The following is a 19614-nucleotide window of genomic DNA, read 5'->3' as shown; positions in this document are numbered from 1 at the left end:
TCAATTATAACATAATATATACAGTTCTTGGTTGTATTTTTAGTTTTTAATTTGGCTTGAGTTATTTGTCTTTATTTAGATTTTCCTTCCTTTATTCTTCCTCCACAGACAGATGATTAGACCCCATAAATACAGTCGGGCCTAGCTGTTTCACAGTGTAACCAGCGCTGAGCAGATTAAATGTGTAATAAATTAAGAAATGTTTATGTTGGTGTGCTGGCTCCCAAATTCCCGTTTATCTTGATAACACTACTGAGACACCCATAGCAGATAACGTACTGTATGTTTGTGTTAGAGCTGATCAGAGCAGCTACCAGCATACAAGTGTTCAGCTTCCACTGTAGCAGCTTAATTGATGACCTTTCCAGTGCACCTGTCTTTAATAAAGCTTTAATTAGAAGTCCCGTTAGGATCTCAGGGGCTGCCGGTTAATGGGTACTCAAATAGGAAAGATTTAGGTCTTTGGTGGAACAATCGAAGATACTTACCAGTAATCGTGAGAGGCAAATGTCGGCGAACGTCATAAAGGGCGAGGTATTATTCGGCTGCTCTGATAAACGGGACGGTCGTCTTACGGGGAAACTTCGGGAAGCGTCGGCTGCTTTATCGTTCCGCGGGGGGAATTTGATTTGAAAACAGCATTCTGTGTCATTATGAGGTACAATGAAGAAATTAAACTCAATTATATCAGACAAAGCGCCGAATGAATAATTAATGCACTAACAGTGCTGCATGCATAGAGTGGAGGTGTTCGGGGTATGTATAGTTCACATTATGTATGCAAATTAGGCCCCTGCACAGCTCATGAGAGGATGCATGTAAGGAACTGTGAAGCTTTGGCTTTTCCAATCAGACCACATTCTCAGTTAATTCAGATCGCTCCCTTTGAGACATTTGCTCATTTCAGAGTCTTCATGGGTGTGATGGGATACACACAGCATGTGTTTTGAGTTGCTGGGGTACTTTAATTGAACTTGAATATTCATGCATTTTTCTGTGGCACCTGTGTCGCTTTTTTTTTCTGTCCTACAATCTTCTGCCTGTGAAGGTAAATGTTTCTGTTTGGTCTTCTTTCTATTTCGTATCATGTGAGATGATATTTGATCTGGTTATTTGTACGATTCAGGTCAGGGCCTCCTACGTTCCTCAGACACACGGCTGTCGTACTCTGAGTAGGTCTGTTCAGAAGTTGCTGCTCAATGACATTAGAGAGAGAAAACGTCATTAAGAGAGGGGCTGAAAAAGCACTTGCTTGTGCCACTCCCTTTGTTGTCTCTGTGCACCGGCTGCGACTCCTTGTTGATGACTGATGGTGCTGCACACTCGAGCGCTCTCGTTCTCTACAATCTTGCAGTTCCCTCCCAGAAGTGGAGCTACAGGCCAAAGTGGGAATCACTTTCCTGACAGATGCTAAATATTAAAGCTACACTTCCCAATAACATCTTGTCTTGTTCTCTCTTCATCCCCCTCCATCCTCCCCCCTCCTCTTCTGAAAACACTCCTTCACCTTTCTCCTCCCTCCATCTTTGTGTCCCACACATAAGGCTTCCTGAGCACCGGAGATCAGTCTGCTAAGGGGAACTATGGCCTGCTGGACCAGATTCAGGCTCTGCGTTGGCTCAACGAGAACATAGGCCACTTTGGCGGAGACCCGGAGAGGATCACCATCTTCGGCTCTGGAGCTGGGGCCTCTTGTGTCAACCTCCTCATCCTCTCGCATCACTCTGAGGGTAAATGTCATGTTTTATTCCTCGTACAGCACATATTTTTTTTAATATCTTTTCACCACCTTTGCTGCTTTTTCTTATTTAAACCAACATTAACTACCAGCTACCAGCTTGGATCCACCCTGTTAAATCAATGATCAAAGAGGGCCAGGTTAGCTTATTTCCAGCTCTGTATTTCATTCTTAGACTTTGGTGGAGATGCTTTAAATGGATCAGCGATGTCTTATAGAGGACCAGAGTGCAGCTCCTCTGTTCATCCTCAGACTGAAACAGCCATTTCAGCTCTTATCCCCCTTTCTTTAAACCAACTTTCTTCTGATTGTCGTCTTATTATAAACAGAAGGTGTGAACAGCAGGAGGGCGGAGCTTCTTGGCTCATAGCTGTGTGCCTGAGATGACTGCATCAAGGATTTTTGCTGTCTCTGACATCACACAGAGCCATAAGAAGAAAAAACTCTCAAAAACCAACATCAGTTTCACGTATTTCGTTTACTCTGGGCTGGATCTGATAAGCTTAAAAATTTGTAGTTTTTTCCCGTCGTTTATTTCTTTTCACAGAGACAAAACTCTAAATGAACCAACATCCGTCGCTATAAATCACACCTTCACTCTGCTTAGTGGCCAGATGTGTGCAGGCCAGGCGCAACAAAAAATGAAATACAGGATGAAGGTGTTGTGCTCTGGACTAGTGAATAACATGGAGAGTTGTTTATCTGTGCAGTTTTATTCATTTACAGCAAACTGATGCAGTTTGTGTCCTCTGCACATCTGTGGTGCTCTGCTGCGTCACACAATGTGAAGCATGTCAGACTACGGAAAGATGTGTGGTTCAGCTAGAGACCGGGGAGGACCACGGGGAGGACCATGCCTCCTTTAACATACATTTCTCGACTAATATATTTTTGTCCTTTGCGTACATTCTGTCTGAATGACTAAAGTTTCTGTCCTCAGTCAGTCAGTTCAGCTCTCTTTAGTGAGCCATGTTTTATTTAATGTAAAATATGATTGTCACGTATAGAAGCACAGCGGATAGCTTCCAGCCCAGAAACAGTTAAGTCCTGTGATGTTCACTTGACACCTTTATCCCCAAAGGAAAACACTGCTTGTCCTTTGAACTGAACAATTTAAGCAGTCGTGTAGCTAATGTGCGAGCGGAGGTTTGATCCACGTTATGTTATTCATTTCTTTGGAGGATAAATGGCGTGGGAGCTCCAGCATTACCCTGAATTACCTGCCTTTGGCGTGCGCTCCTCTGTCCGCGCTTCACTGCTCTGCAGCAGGAAGTCTCTCTCTCCACTGAAAATCCAACATCTATCTGACCTCGTGCTCCCCATTACCAACAACAAACCCCGAGGGCTAAGTGTTAACACCGCACCGCCAAAAGACAGAGGCCGACAGACCAATCGACTTTGATCGGAACTGAGATCAGCGTGGCCGACGATCCGCAGCCAAACGGTCACGCGCTCGCCGCCTTTGATCATGCTGTTCTTGAAGCTGTCCTCCTCCAGTCGTGGCTCCTCTGTTCTCTCGGCTGCTCGAGGACTCTCCCTCAATATGTCTCCCCTCTCTTCATTTTCCGTCTCGCACACACAAACTGCAAAGGACAGAAACAGGAAAGAAATGGTGGGTGAGAAGAACAAGAGAGATTAGAGAGTGTGTTCACACAACCACGCATCTGTTTCAATTACTGCTCTGTGCGTGCGTGTGCGTGCGTGTCTGAAGCACCAAGCAGACGTCTGACTTGTCTCTAATTTTGACTCATTCTGTCGGCGTAGATGTGCCTTGAAAACAAATGTGTTGTCAAAGCTTGAATGAGCATCCGTGCGCTGCTGCTGTGTCACTGTATCTGTTTAACACAATGTCTGTAATTACCGCTGATGTCTGTTAACCCTTCACATTAACCCAGACCACCCCCAGACTTTCCTGTTGAGCACCCCTGTCTGATTGCATATACACAAATATAACCTATAAAGCCTGGTAACTTCACTTCTTTAACACTTTGGAGGGAAAAGTTTGTATTTTCTTTGTGTTGCTAAGTCATGGTGTGATTAGCATAAGTTAAAAGAGGTAAATAACTAGCCCGACATCCCGCAAAGTGACTAATATTAAATGGGTTATTGTAACTTACGTGCTTTCATTATTATTATTAGTTTTATTAATGGGAATACTTTATATAAAAATACACATTTTAATTATAAGTCCATATTAGTGTGTGTGAATGTGAGAGTGAATGAATAATGGAATTGTAAAGCACTTTGGGTGCCTTGAAAAGCGCTATATAAATCCAATCCATTATTATTATTGTTATTAGTTGCTTCTGGTCTCTTTATTAGTTATCATGAAAAGATGTAATAACAGCTTACAATTCATGGCAATATTCCACAGCTCCATGACCATTAGTTCAGTTATCCTTTAAAAACCTTGTCATTACTGCATAACAACAGTAAATAACAGTTAAAGTATGAGTGCTATGACTGATGATTTTAAGTATTGATGTGTAAAGTCTGTTTGCTAGCATATCATTTTTCATGTTTATTTATATAGTTAACTTTTTAAGATTGTATGTTTCACAGCCCTGTCATGTGTTAGTCAGAGGTATTCTTTGTTCTCATTGGTGGATGTGGAATGTTTACCTCAGTACTCAGTACTTCTGTGACTACAAGTCATTGGTCGCTGGTTTCCATGACACCACTAGTTCCATGTGTACAGCTCTTTAACCCTCTCAGGCTCAAATTAAGTTTCTGTTGCTAATGCACAAAAGAATACCTGCAGTGGTACTTCTGAGTAAAAAAAAACTCATAAAATGTGTGTGGGGTAATCAGGTTGTTAGCTTTTACAACGCCTGCCTTGAGAGGGTTAAAGGGTGGTGGTGCCATCCTGCAAGATTAATAACATGTAGTAAATGTGGGTGACTGACCACAAAACTACAGCTAACTCAGAACATATTCCCTGTTCTAAAGTCAAATCGTGCCCATGGCTAACAGGTTGCTCAGCAGTTATTAAACAGCAATAAGAAGGTTAGTGAGGAAACTCTAAATGGTCTTCTAGTTGCAGAATATGCAGACTTAGACGTTAATGCTTAATAAACATTGTGACTGATGAGGAGCCATTCTGTCGCTAACATGCTAATAAGCAGCTTGTCAGTTGTAGATTTATGTGCTTTAATGTAAAATGTTACCTTTTCTTCACATTTTCTTTCTCTGTGTGAATGAGCTCCAGAGATGTCTCTAATTATAGTGTCTAACTTGCTCTGCTTCTAGCATTAATGCTAATTCATAATGATTACGTTCCAGCTCCAACATGAGCTCAAATAAAAAAAAAAAAATCTAAAGCACAACCTTAAAAACCGAGGAATGCCGCTGTTTACCCCTTTTGTCTTGTTGCTGACAACCAGCCTCACCCCGTCCCTCACTGTCACCTGTCTGTCCTCATGCCTGCGCTTTCTCATCACCCCGTCGTCATCTTCCTCTTCATCAGCATCTAATGGCGTTACATCAGTCCACTAGACGCCACCTGTCTGTCATGCCTCCCCCCCCTTCTCCCCTCCACCAGGGTGCCAGGTAAGGAGTCTGTCATCCTCACACTTAATGGACACCAATCATGTCAACAACACAGTGTCACAGATTAGGGCTGACATCAGAGGCTTACAGGATGGATAGCAGGACGTAGGGAGGGGGTTGTTAGTGATACTGATATGAAGGTTAGAGGGAGGCAGAGGACAGTAATCAGTATCCATCCACAGTTAAGAGGAGTGAGACAAGGACAGGATGAGAAACAGGAGACTATGCTGAAGAGGAGAAAGAGGGAATAAAATGCTTTGAAATGGAAAATACGAAAAAAGCAGCAGCCAAGTAGAGCAAGGTTTCAAGCAGCGAAGGCAAGAGGCACTAAAGGAGCGACAAAGAAACTGATTTTGAAGACGAATAAAATATACCCTCTCTGTCTGTCTCTCCTCCCCTCCTCGGCCTCTCTCGGTGCAGATATGTAGGTATAGCTGTTTCCAAGCTACTTCTTACTATAATTGATTTCCCAGGGAAAGAAGGCTCTGCAGCTCTGCTTAATAATTAACTGACCAATCTTCGGCCCAGGAGAAGGGAGAGAAAGAAAAAAGGGAGCCCGGGAGGAAACGAGAGAGAGCCAGGCGGCCCCCTTAATGAGCCACTTGAGTGGTTTAAACAGCACAGGACAGCCAGAACTAAAGGAGAGAGAGAGAAAAAGAGGGAGACAGAGAGGGGAAAATACATCCAAGAGAAGCTTGGAGGGGGGGAAAAGCAGCTCAAGAAAGGAAAAAATAGATCTTTTGACATCTCAGATGAGCTTTTTCCCAGTCCTGCCTCCACTTTTTGGAGCTAAAGCTCCATAACATGCTCCGTCAGTGATGCTCTGGGTCTGTAGTCCCATCCTGTGTCTACCAGCTTTTCTCTAGTAAGAAACGTGATGACGAAAAATTGTTAAACTGTATTTTTAATCAAGTTCTCTAGCAGAAAGAAAGTTATGTGATTTATACATCAGGCATCCTCCCTCTGCCCTGAACCTCACCAAAATGTCTTTCTTTCCCACGTCTTCTTTCAGGTCTGTTCCACAGGGCCATAGCGCAGAGTGGCACAGCCATCTCCAGCTGGTCCGTTAACTACCAACCCCTCAAGTACACCAAGATCCTGGCCCGGAAGGTGGGTTGCACCTACGCAGAGACGGCTGACCTGGTTGACTGCCTGAGGCGCAAGAACTTCAGAGAGCTGGTGGACCAAGACATCCAGCCGGCCCGCTATCACATCGCCTTTGGGCCTGTTGTGGACGGAGACGTAGTTCCTGATGATCCAGAGATTCTCATGCAGCAGGTGAGGGTCGGATAACAGCAGCCGCACATCTCTGTTGTGTTTTATTATCCAAGCAAAGTGGTGAGAACTCCTGGGATCAGCCGTGACGTGAAACCAAAATAACTGCAGTGTTGGTGATGTACATGATCAGGGTGTTATACTTTAGACACACTGAGAAGTTTCTCTTGTGTTGCCATGAGTGTTCGCCAGAAGCCCAAAAAGCAAACAAATAAGACTTTATTAAAGAAAAGTATAAACACAAGTACACGCAAAGATGAGACACAACTATAAAGACAAAGAGCGATCTGACTGGGACAAGTAAAACTAACTGGGAGAGCAGTTTTCTTCCAACAATCGCTACCAAAATGAAACAGGAAGCAACAAGAGACAGTAGCAAATAAGCTAAATGTAGTCAGACCTGGAAAATGTTAAGCTGGAACAGAACCTTAAAGCAGCAAGATGTGATCCTGTAATTCAAAGCTGACAGAGAGTCGTCGAGGTTTTCAAAGAGCAGGTTTCTCTTCTCAGTTTGATTGAAATATTTTCATGTGACAAGAATAAAAAATTCTTCTTCTTCTTTATTCATCCATCCAGATGGTATTTTGGACCATCTTCTAAGTGAAAAACTGAAAAAGTTGATTTGTGTGTATTATTAGTGTAAGTAACCACTGCTGGTTGACCAGGATTTTTAATTACAAAAGAGATTCTTAAAAAGTTTTATTATTTGATTAAATAAATGCTACATTCTGAAGAGATTGCAGATGCAGTCAGTGTCATTAATGTGAAAGTCATTTTGGAGACGGGGGAAGTGTTTTATGTAAGGTGAAAAAAATCAAACAGGTGTGCAGAAAGCAGTAACGTGAAAATCACTACAGTGACATATTGTGTGTGAGAGGAAGAAGTGTGAGTTTTGCAGCTCTATGCATTAATCGACACTGCAGACTTTTAAAAGATCGGCCCTGAAGCCGTGACCTGCAGAACACGCAATATGATGAAGATCATGGCCTTAAGAGTCAGTCTTGGAATCCTTGAAAATGCTTGAAGTTTAATATTGTCTTTTCAAGGTTTGAAAAGTGCTTGAAAGTGTTGTAACTAAAAGTTACTGTGACTCAAACATAGAAAATTTTGATTTTTTAATTTCCCACACCTAATTAATTAGAGATTATTTTATTGAAGTCTTTAATAGCATATAACACCCAAAATATGCTTCGGTTCACATTTAACTCCAGAGAATCATCAATCAAAACATGGATATTACCTGACCACAGATTCGTGGTGACGTCACTGCTCTTTTAACTGTTTGGTGTCTTTGCTTTGTTTGCTGGTTGTAGAAATGGTTTATTTGAGCTTTGAGCTGAGATTCAGAGATTTCTGTGGACACTGCTCATGTCGGCACTTATATTTCTGACCTTTTCTTATAACCCATTAAACATCATCTCCTCCCTTCTGACCCCATTTTTGGTGGTGTAGGTACAAATGATCAGGCATGACATTCTCATAATAAATAAGATACTGCAAATAATTATTTCTGCATTTGTGCGATTGAAGTGAATTGAAAATGTGTATGAAATGATACTGTTTTAAAGATTTGGCCTAAATAAATTTGAAGTGAATGAGTCTAAACATGATGACCTAACTAGTGATACCCTGACACACACAAACACACACTCACTCACTCACTCACTCACTCAAGCATGTTGTGCCACTTTCAGCTGAAACCATGTTTCAAACCATATTCTGGGTTTTTAGTTCACCATTTATGAGGTTTCAAGAAGAAAATAAAAGACAGATCTGAATGTTTGAAAATGTTTTGGAAAGATTCTGTAAAGATGAGATGAAAAATACTCAAAGGATAAATTTAATTGGTTTATTATTTAGATAAGAATAGCAAGCAAGTAAATGAAGGAAAAGATAAAATGAAGTAATAATGAAAGAAGTTAAACAAGTAAAAGAAGAAACAAGGCAAAATGAAGAAACAAGGCAAAATGAAGAAACAAGGTAAAATGAAGTAATAATGAAAGAAGTTAAACAAGTAAATGAAGAAACAAGGCAAAATGAAGAAACAAGGCAAAATGAAGAAACAAGGTAAAATGAAGTAATAATGAAAGAAGTTAAACAAGTAAATGAAGAAACAAGGCAAAATGAAGAAACAAGGCAAAATGAAGAAACAAGGTAAAATGAAGAAACAAGGTAAAATGAAGAAACAAGGTAAAATGAAGTAATAATGAAAGAAGTTAAACAAGTAAATGAAGAAACAAGGCAAAATGAAGAAACAAGGCAAAATGAAGAAACAAGGCAAAATGAAGAAACAAGGTAAAATGAAGAAACAAGGTAAAATGAAGTAATAATGAAAGAAGTTAAACAAGTAAATGAAGAAACAAGGCAAAATGAAGAAACAAGGCAAAATGAAGAAACAAGGCAAAATGAAGAAACAAGGTAAAATGAAGTAATAATGAAAGAAGTTAAACAAGTAAATGAAGAAAAAAGGCAGAGGAGAGAAAACCCCAACAATCCCCTCTGAGCAAGCACTTGGCGACAGTGGGGAGGAAAAACTGCCTTTAAACGGGCAGAAACCTCCAGCAGAACCAGGCTCAGGAGGGGACAGTCAACTGCCGGGACTGGTTGGGGGGGTTAACAGAGGTGGAGCAAGACGAGGCTACATCAGGTGAGGAAGCAGTAGCGTCTCTCCTCTGGACCAAGTGGAACCATTTTTTCTTTTTTTTCATGCACTTTTCCACGAGCGCTTTTTTCTCCACGATGAGATTTCTCAGCTCGTCGATGGTTTCTGCGTTTTTTTTCTTCAAGTTTCTCACATCTTTGTTCCACCTCTTCCAATGCTGCTTGTTGTTCTTCAAGCTTGTCTTTGAGTTGTTTGGATGTTGCCTCCTGTATCAGCTTGTCCTTGTGCATGTCTGCATTTCTCTGTTGGACCTCTTTGTGCTTGTCTTTTAACTGCTTCTTTCTTTTCTTGATTTCTTGATTTTTGTCTTCATGTATTTTGTCTTCTTGTTGTTTTTGTGACTGCATTTGAGTGTGTTCACTCTTCAAGTTATTGAATTCCACCAAACGCCCCTTAACGAGCTCGGAGTTGTTTCTCGCTATCTGATCGATCCTTTTCTGCATCTGTGAGCACCGTTTCTCCAGTTTGTCCCTTTCTTCTTCCACTTTAGTTGCTTTGTCCTCCAGCTGATTACAAAACTCTTGCAGTTTTAGATTTTTAGACTGAAAGTCCTGGACGATGCGTTTTCCTTCTTTCAGTCTTTCCTGCTGTTGCTCTTTCTGTTGAAGAAGGTCTTTATTTTGGCGCAGTGTTTCATCCAGGCTTTCTTTCAGCATGCGGTATTTTTCCTGCATGCTTTTCAGTTTGTGCTGCATGTCTTGTTGCTTTTTGTCCTGCTCTTCCTTCTGTTGGAGGAATTTATTCTTTTCTTCCACAGCTTCATGGAGCTGTCTTTGGAGGAGCCGATTTTTTCGGTCCATGTATTGGAGATCCCGCTGTATCTTATCAGTCATCGTTTTCTTGTCTTGGAGCTGGTTGGTCATTTCTTTTAGTTCTGCACTCTTTTGCCTGTTTTCTTTAATGAGGTGCACAATCTGCTCTCGGGCCTGAGCAAACTTGATTCCCCAGCCCTCATTAATAATGTTTATGTCCGGCTGGCGCTGTTGTCTTTCTTCCAGCTCTTTATTTTGGGCTTCCATTCGTCTACACTTGTCCTCCAGTTGATGTTTTTCTTCTTCAATTTGTTGCATTTTTTTCTGGAGAAGGTAGTTTTCCTTCCTACTCTCCTCTAATGCCCTTTGGAAGGATGAGATGCCATTTGGGGAAATTGGCTGGCCACGCCAGGAAGGAGAGGCGGCGTAATCTTTTTGAATTGGTTGTTTTTTTCTTGGAAACATGTTGGAGTTTCTATACGATGACTTTGAAGAGCTTTCCAAATGTTTCTGTGGTGAACGTTTTGTAGGCTGCAAACACAGATGCTGCTGAAACGAACTAAAACTTGCTGTTTCTCACCCCTACTTAAGGAAAAACATCAAAGGACTTAAGATTCGATGAAGTTCTATGACATCATCACTCCCTAAGCCAATGAGATTGTCACAAGACGTTTTGGAATGGGGTGTTTTTTTTTAAACTGTTTTCAAACTTAACTTAAAATTTCATTGTTTCCTAGTTGTGGACTATTGGTTAGTCCAGCCGATGAAGAAATTAATTGTCACAAACATCCCTAATATTACATAACAGACAACAGAAAACAAGACAGTTTTTTTTTCTAATAGAGGTATAATAAAAGTTTTTTTAAATTATCCTACTTTTTATAAAAGAGAACATTTATTAAAGAGTATGTATTTAATTAAAAAACTCTGTTCATCTAAAGCAGGGGTCAGCAACCTTTAAGACCCAAAGAGCCATAATTGGCCTATCTGGGGTTGAAAGGCTCGATAAATGCACGGCGTTTCGCCGGGTACACCGGCTTCCGCGAGTGTGATGCTTATTTTGAGCGATGAAAAAATAACAAAATATAATTTTATTTGTATATTGCAAAATCACAATAATCTTCCAATTTAGAACTACAAGTAAAAAAAAGAACTGGCATAAATAAAACACACTTCAGCTAAATACTAATTTATTTTCCCAAACCATGCAGAGCTGCACTATAAGGACTAAAGAGCTGCATGAGGCTCCGGAGCCGCAGGTTGCCGACCCCTGATCTAAAGGCTATAACAAAAAGCTTCCTGCTGGAAAATGAAATGTCCCCACTGGGCGATCGTGGCTCAAGAGTTGGGAGTTTTCCTTGTAATCGGAAGGTTGCCGGTTCGAGCTCTGGCTTGGACAGTCTTGGTCGGTGTGTCCTTCGGCAAGACTCTTCACCCGTTGCCTACTGGTGGTGGTCAGAGGTGCCAGTATCCGGCAGCCTCGCCTCTGTCAGTGCACCCCAGGGTGGCTGTAGCTACATCACCAGTGTGTGAATGGGTGGATGACTGAACATGTAAAGCGCTTTGGGGGTCTTAGGGACTAAGTCAAGCGCAATACAAATACAGGCCATTTACCATTTTTCTGGGCGTGGGTGTTTAACTAGTTAAAAAGAACAAAAAAACAAACAAACATCTGTCTCCTATTTTTTATGTCACACAGGAAAGAAGCTTCAATATCTGATGAGAAGAATTTGTTGGTCTTTGGTGCAGTTTTCTTCTTTTCTGGCTTGTTGTTTATTTACAGTGGAGATGAAGATCTCTAACAAGTTGATTTGTTCACATTTGCACATTTTAAGAGGAATATGTTTTTTGAGTTTGTACACTTGTTTACTGGGAAATGAAATGCTGCTAATGCACAAAGCTGTGTTTCAGCCGCACTTCCTGTTATAGACTTGTGATGCACACAGGCTCTGTTCCAGCACTCAGCATGTTCTTCCTCATTTTCTCCACCAGGGGGAGTTCCTAAACTATGACATCCTGATAGGAGTGAACCAGGGAGAGGGGCTGAAGTTTGTGGACGACAGTGAGGACAACGACGGCATCTCAGCTGCGGCGTTCGACTACACCATCTCCAACTTTGTTGACAACCTCTACGGATACCCAGAGGGTGAGGACGCCACCTCTGTACACTGCCACTTTTTCAGTTATTCCATTTTACAGCCTCCTCTCACTTAACTGCATTTTGCAGCATCATCAGGTTTTGTCTTATTAGGAGCCGCGTTTGTTGATCTGTTATTTTTTTCTGTTTACTGTAATAAATGGATTAAAATAAACGGATAATCATCAAAATGACAAATGTGGACAATTATCAAAGCTTACATTACAGTTCTGACAGCTTGAGTTCACATGAATTTTCAAAAGAATATAAAAACCTGTGAAAGTGCTTTAAGCGTTTAAAACATGCGAGTAAAGAATGGAATCAGTAACATGTGAGCCCAGTGAAGTGCATCAAACAAGACAAGCGTGCTAAAGAGAGCCACTCATCCACATCACGGCGTGTCTGCGCCTTAACCTTTGAGGCTCTGTGGGCAGTAATGCTATCATCCCCCAGGTAGTGGGCTCCCAGTCTCAGTGTCTGTGTTTCTGACAGATCGGCCTGCGAACCCGTCACAGCCGGACCACAGTCACAGTACAGACATGTTTGGATAATGCAGTCATGCTTCCTCTCTGTGCCTGTCACTCGTTCTGTTATCTGAAAGACTTTTTTTTCCTCTCTAGATTTCTCACTCACTTCCTGGCTCTTGGTTCATCTCACCAACATTTGCTTTGGTTTCATATCTTTTGATCAGACCGATCTCTTAAAAAATGTCTTGCACTGCTGTTACTTTACTCTTAGCAGTTTTTCACTTTTATCTTTCTTCCCCCTCCTTTTGTCCCCTCCTGTGCTTCTTCACCAGGCAAAGACATCCTGAGGGAGACCATTAAGTTCATGTACACAGACTGGGCGGACAGGGACAACGGCGACATGCGGCGGAAGACTCTGTTGGCCCTGTTTACGGACCACCAGTGGGTGGCACCAGCTGTGGCCACTGCCAAACTCCATGCTGAGTTTCAGTCCCCAGTTTACTTTTACACGTTCTACCACCACTGCCAGACGGAGACGCGGCCCGAGTGGGCCGACGCCGCGCACGGAGACGAGATACCTTACGTGTTCGGCGTACCGATGATCGGTGCCACGGACCTGTTCCCGTGCAACTTCTCCAAGAACGATGTGATGCTGAGCGCTGTGGTCATGACTTACTGGACTAACTTCGCAAAGACTGGGTAGGCCTCATGTCGTAGTGTAAACTGTACACGTTACTGTATGTTCTCTGACAGCCTTCTAGTCATCTTGAATACTTGAATCTGGGTTGCTAGTTTAATTCTCGTGTGGCTTTGAAGAATTGAACATACTGGTTGACCAAAAGCATCCAGATCCCAGAGCAGCCGGTTGGTCTTAGATAGTTGAAAGGTTGCACAGAGAATGGGCCTCCTGTCTGTATTCAGTGTATTGATTCCACATGTTACTTATAATGGAGACTGAATATAACTTTGAACTGAAACGTTTAACCTTTATGCTCCACCAGGGACCCCAACCTGCCCGTCCCTCAGGACACCAAGTTCATTCATACCAAGCCCAACCGCTTCGAGGAGGTCATCTGGACCAAGTTCAACTCAAAGGACAAGCAGTACCTTCACATCGGTTTGAAACCTCGTGTCAGAGACAACTACAGAGCTAACAAAGTGGCCTTTTGGCTGGAATTAGTCCCTCATCTTCACAGCCTGCACGACGTGCTCTTTCCCACCACTACGCGCTCCCCTGCAGGTCGTGACCCCGGCACCACGAGGCCCAGGAACAACGTTCCTCGAACCACTCGTCATCCTTACCCTACCTTCCCGTCAGATCCCGAGCCCGAGGGCTCAGAGCGCCCGCCCCAGGACCTCTTTCCCGGAGACACCCGCGACTACTCCACCGAACTGAGCGTGACAGTTGCAGTTGGAGCGTCGCTCCTCTTCCTCAACATCCTGGCCTTCGCCGCCCTTTACTACAAGCGTGACAAGCGGCACGAGATGCGCCGGCACCGGCTGTCCCCTCAGCGGGGCGGCCCCGCCAACGACCTGGCTCACAGCCAGGAGGAGGAGATCATGTCCCTGCAGATGAAGCACTCAGAGCACGACGCTCACCACGACATGGAGCCCCTGCGACCCCACGACATCCTGCGGCCCGCCTGCCCTCCCGACTACACCCTGGCACTGCGCCGCGCCCCCGACGACGTGCCGCTGATGACGCCAAACACCATCACCATGATCCCCAGCACCATCACCAGCATGCAGCCTCTTCACGCCTTCAACACATTCCCCTCCACCGGCCACAACAACACCCTGCCCCACCCCCACTCCACCACCAGGGTATAGTAGGGACAGGCCCGACACAGCGCCACCTAGGGACCAGGAACACTGGCTCTGCTACCGCTCTGGAAGGGAGGCCTCTAGACGTGGGCCTTCGTTCTGTCCTCTTATTCTCTTCTTTCTCCAAAAGCAACTACACCTGCTGCGTCATGTGCTGTAAAACTTGGCAGCTCCCTCCACTGGTGGCATGTGGAGGTGCAACTGAAGTGTACAGCAGCAGATGAGCAGTTTGGGGTGGGGGTGGGGTGGGTGACTCAGATCTTTCAAAGATACTGTTTTCAAAGACGGTCTGCTGTTTCCAGGCTCAAGACCTCCAACATTTGTCAAAGGGACGAATGCTCTCTCGCTCCTCGCTGTTTTCTCTTTTTTACGTTGGCGTCATCTCTTTTTCCATCTCCTGTGTGTTATGTGCACATTATGCTTCTCTTTTCTACATCCGTGTTTTATTACTGCTCTCTTCCTCTCATTTGACACGCCTCCCTCCTGCTCTTCTCTAAAAATTCCCGATCTGCTGAGCAGTTTGGAGGGGGGAGGCGTATACTAAACATATAACTATGAAAACACTGATATCTTTCATTCTACCAGCATTTTTAGGTGCCAAGTAAGTACTGCTGTGTTTCATTTCTCATCGAGGGAGCAGAAAAACGAAAGAAAAATAAAGTATCGCTATTTACCGTCAACTAACAGAGTTCTGTCATGTTCTCGTGACAAAGTGCCAAACTGGCCTCAGTCGTGTTTTCCTTTCTTTCATCTTCTCTTTTTTTGTTGTTTTGTTTGAAGCATTTGTTTAATTGTTGTTTTTTATTGTGTGGAAATAATTTTTCTGAAAATATAGATATAGAGAAATGATATTATATATAGTTCTATATAAAATGTGTACAAAGGAGAAAGTATATAAAAGGGTTTTCTCAGTGGGGGATCTATGCATGAATTATTTTTAAAGACGCGGGGAAAAGGACACTGTACCTGTCGATGCACGTTTCCCAAAATCTAAACGAGTCATATCGCTCCATGTTTGCTACTTTTGGTTTTTGGTTTTCTCCCGCAGAGTAAGAGCATCGCAGGAGCTCCTGAAGTCAAACGACGCCTCCCAGCACTCATTTATTAAAACGGAGTCGATGCCAAAAGTCTTAAACGTTAGAATCAAAGCAACAGCTGTGAACTCAGTCATGGTGTCATGTGCAGCCTCCATCTTACTGTCACTACTTTTTCATTTTAGGGTACGTGAGGTAAAGCGTCCGTCGATGTAGCTTGATTGTACAAAATTATTTTTCTACGTTATTAACAAAACAGAGCAGAGACTGATGCTGCTCCTGTCTGACCCCCTTATGTCATGTGTGTGTGTGTGTGTGTGTGTGTGTGTGTGTGTGTGTGTGTGTGTGTGTGTGTGTGTGTGTGTGTGTGTGTGTAGGAGCGGCAGTCGCTGTGTGAGTGTGATATCACATCTGCATCACTCAAGCGTAGACGGGCCCGCGTCAGACAACAATAAACAAAAAGCAGAAAAAGGCCAACAGTAAAAACTCAGACTCCAGCATGAGCTCCTTCCTGCTGCTTAACCAATCACCTTCCTCCATATCATCACTGCTCCCTCCCTCCTCCTCTCTCCATCCTACACCACCTTTGTTATTTAACACCGACCCCCCCCCCCAATCTGATAATCAGACAAATTCCCAAACACCTGACTTCACTGTGTCGACACCGTTCCTGACTATTTCTGACCTCAGGTCAGCTCTGCTATTATCCTCACATTAAGGGTTCGTTCACCTGCCTGCAGATGATCTGTGAGCTCGTCGGTTGTAAATTAAACTCTAAGCACACTGAGGGTAACCGGGAGGCGTTCAGGGCCTGCAGTGCAGAGCTGCAACATGAAAAAAAGGGATGGGGGCTCAGATCTCCTGAACAGGGTGGAAACAACACGGTGGGTTTGTGCTGTTTGTGATTCCTGCTCCGTCACTCTGGTGGAGACGACTGCAGCTCAGCAGCGCTCCCTGCTGATCCTCTGATGAAGATGTCAACAGTATGTAAACTGAGCTGATGTGCTGCTGTTTGAGCCCACGTGGTAGCGTACGTCCAGTATGGGAGAACTTAGTCACCGGTGCTGTCTTTGCTTGTGCTCTAGCTTTAGCCTGTTTGATTGTTTGTTTTCTATTTTATTACTGCCTAAAAGGGGAGGTGGGGGAAACACATGCCTGACTTCTCCTGTCAGAGGTTTTGTAAGCTCACTGGAAGGGAAACGTGCACAATGTAAATCATAAAACAACTGACTGGGGCTGTGCTGCAGGTGGATCAGTGCTGTGGACAGTAGCTGTGGAAAAGAGACTGGACAAAGACTCTCAGCCTTAAATACAGGACAGAGGATGATCCGATCATCTTTCAGCTAACAGTGTCGAGCAGAAGGACGGCCGGCTGATGCGTCCGTACGAACCCTTTTGTACTCACTCCTGTGTATAAGGAGGCGGCGAGGGGTTGTGTAGTTAACCTCAGCACCACACAGCTACAGCAGAGGAGAGAACACAAACGAGTCCTTTCATTCGGCTCTGTTCTTTCTCCTTGTCTGTTTTATAAGCTAACACTAGAGGGCGCCATTGTGGCACATTCAGCGCTCACTCTGAGGTCACTGGACAGAGAAGAAAATACCAAACTGGGAGACGGATGGAGACGAAACATCTGGAAGATCAGAACTGTACATTTTTAAGTGTAAGAAAAAAAACAGACAAAATATTTGTAAATATTAAGTTTCTTGTTTATTTTATGTTTTGTTTTTTTGGGGTTTTTTGGAGTGAATGAATGATATGCTTATTTTGTGATGACAAAAGACAACAGGTGCAGTTTGTAATGAGAAGAAAAAAATGGCCGTTAGCTTGAGGTTTCAAATGAGTTCATCCTTACCACCGATCAGTTTTGTCTTTGTTTTTTCAACATTTATTTTATTTTTGTCATAACGTTGATCGTTATCATGTGACCATCCTGTAGCAGGAAGGTCGCTGTAGCAGAAGTCATCTCCACTGAAGCCCCCTCACAGCAGAGGGCCAGTCATGCTGTTTATTAGGATTTGCTAGTTTCCAGTGAGAAAAAACATTTTCATCAAGTTTTAAATCCTTTCGTTGCTCTTTTCTCTGCGATTGTCATAAAATCGTCGTCCTCTTTTCAAGCCTTAGCTCGCTTTTATTTTGAAATATGAGTCTTGTGATCAGAGATGAATCTGTGCTGCATGATGTGCGTAACATCAGAGCGATAAAAGCCAGCTTTGCCTTTCAGTGATTCGCAGTAAGGACATAAATGACCTAAACTGAGACTGAAAAAAGTGCAGTCAGTTAAATGTTAGCTCACCTAACATGTAGCAGTGTTTACATGTAGCCATGTTTGACAGACTCCAGGGCTTTGATACCATAAGATGCCTCATATCCTCACAGACTCATGAGATCACACAGGTGGTCTGACCTGCTCGTGTCACACTGTGCTGTCTGTCTGTCTGTCCGTTGTTTTTCTCCTGCAGTGATGTTATGTAGCAGAAAAACAGTTGGATGCTGGAAAAGTGCAGAGCGATGGGTGACGTGTGGAGAACATCACAGTCTGTGTGTGTTCAACAGCTGTTAGAGCCACACTTTGTCCTTTCTGTGGTATAACTGCTGGATTTATTTTATTCCAACACTTAGAAACTGTCAGCAAAGCAAAACTTCATGATTGGATGATCCTGTGTCACGTCCACAGTGTCAAACGTGCACAGAGACAGTGACACCCACAGAGAAACCCTCAGCTTGGTGTCCATTGCAAATCTGCACCTGTTGTCTTCTTTCTACTTTCTTTGTTGAACTCAGAAACTCGAGACTTGAGATGAAGAAAAATGTTAAATAATGGAATAAAAAAAAGATGATTATTAAAAAAAGTAAAGTAAAATTATATAAATAAATGAGGTGATGATATTTCTGTTTACTTTAGAAGTTATTATACACTGTATGCTGTGATTCTGATCTGGGAAACATTAAAGACATTCATAGCCAGACTGCTGACTTTGTGTTTTTATTCAGTCGCCTAACAGAAGTGCAGTAAGAAACGATTTAGCCCATCCTGATTTCTTAGCTATTTGCATATTTGACACACTTACGTGTTTCAGATCGTGAAGAACATTTTTATGATAGATAAAGATGACCAGAGTCAGTGTAAAATAAAGCTTTTACATGTATTGCTGGGAGGTCGGCAGCTCCCTCCACTGCTTGGCCCTCTGTGAAAAACAACTGGGATCCAGCTTCCCTGTGATGCTGAATTATATAAGCGGAAGAACATAAATAGATAGAAGGATGGATGATTGTATTTTGTGTACAATTGTTGAAGTGTAAAAAGGGTTGGCCCTCCGTGGTGCCCTAAGCAAAGTTTGATTTTTGGAGCCCTTTAATAGTGCCAATAATAGTGATTAATGATCACCTACTATAAATGTATTTCATTTTCTAATGTTGATGTTGTTGTAATCCACAGTGAAAAATGTCATAAAAACAGAGAGAAACAATAGATCAAACCTGAGAGCTGCACAGTTGCAGCAGTGTGGTTTACGTCATTCTGTTGTCAGCCTGTTTTACACATCGGTGGTTTCTTATTGACATGTAAAAAGATCTGAAATCGTAGTAAATTCAGCTGCTATTGTGGGCTGGGGATGATTTACACTTAACATTTTAATAACTGGGTACTGAATGTCAGAGGCCCAATGTTCCCTCTAATTTTTCACGTGTCTGAGCGAACACACAAACTCCCTGAGCGATCCCTTGGACCAATGAGCGACATCAGACGTGTGCACTGTGGTCACGCCGGCATCGAATCCATCCAAGTTTCATGGTTTATTAAAAGAATCAAATTACAGCGTTTACATTTATGTTAGACTACTTTTAATTAACTGCTTTAGCCCATTTACCATGAAAATGTAAAAAAAAATCTTGTTCATGACCTGTGTAGTATGTTAACACTATTGGAAGCAAAAATAACTTGAACTCCAATTTCGAAAACACAACTTTCTTTTTTCTTTTATACAGCTCTGACTTGTATCATGAGTCTGTGGTCTGGGAGAGAGTCCTGTAACTCTCTGTCTACAAAATATAGTAAATAATGACCAATGCTGAGCAATTAATTATATAGTTACTTCTTCAAAAAAGTAACTCAGTTTGGCAAACAAAGTTTTTTGCAGCTATTTTTTTAAATGCAGCCAAGGCGTTTTTAAATAA

General features: G+C 42.8%; 1 protein-coding gene and 1 pseudogene across 4 annotated transcripts in view; one reads left to right on the top strand and one right to left on the bottom strand.

The window, feature by feature from the left end:
* The window catches only part of LOC147336086 (neuroligin-2-like), a 244893-nt gene extending 226382 nt beyond the window's left edge, over window positions 1-18511 (top strand). For all 4 annotated transcript variants that reach the window (XM_086285150.1, XM_086285148.1, XM_086285141.1 and 1 more), the window contains 5 exons: window positions 1545-1730; window positions 6300-6565; window positions 11969-12122; window positions 12913-13279; window positions 13582-18511. In XM_086285150.1, coding sequence (XP_086141276.1) covers window positions 1545-1730; window positions 6300-6565; window positions 11969-12122; window positions 12913-13279; window positions 13582-14410 — 1802 coding nt within the window. In that variant the 3' untranslated portion in view covers window positions 14411-18511. The remainder of the gene's footprint in view (window positions 1-1544; window positions 1731-6299; window positions 6566-11968; window positions 12123-12912; window positions 13280-13581) is intronic.
* Window positions 8225-10566, bottom strand: LOC147336087 (uncharacterized; annotated as a pseudogene).
* Window positions 18512-19614: the final 1103 nt, after the last annotated feature.

This window comes from Aulonocara sp. 'chitande type north' Nkhata Bay, linkage group LG3, assembly GCF_057382095.1.
Source record: "Aulonocara sp. 'chitande type north' Nkhata Bay isolate Kocher_YH1m ecotype deep benthic linkage group LG3, A_spYH_male_GT1.1, whole genome shotgun sequence".
NCBI lineage: Eukaryota > Metazoa > Chordata > Actinopteri > Cichliformes > Cichlidae > Aulonocara > Aulonocara sp. 'chitande type north' Nkhata Bay.
The sequence above is the reverse complement of the archived record's forward strand: the minus strand, read 5'-3'. Positions and strand labels throughout refer to the sequence as shown.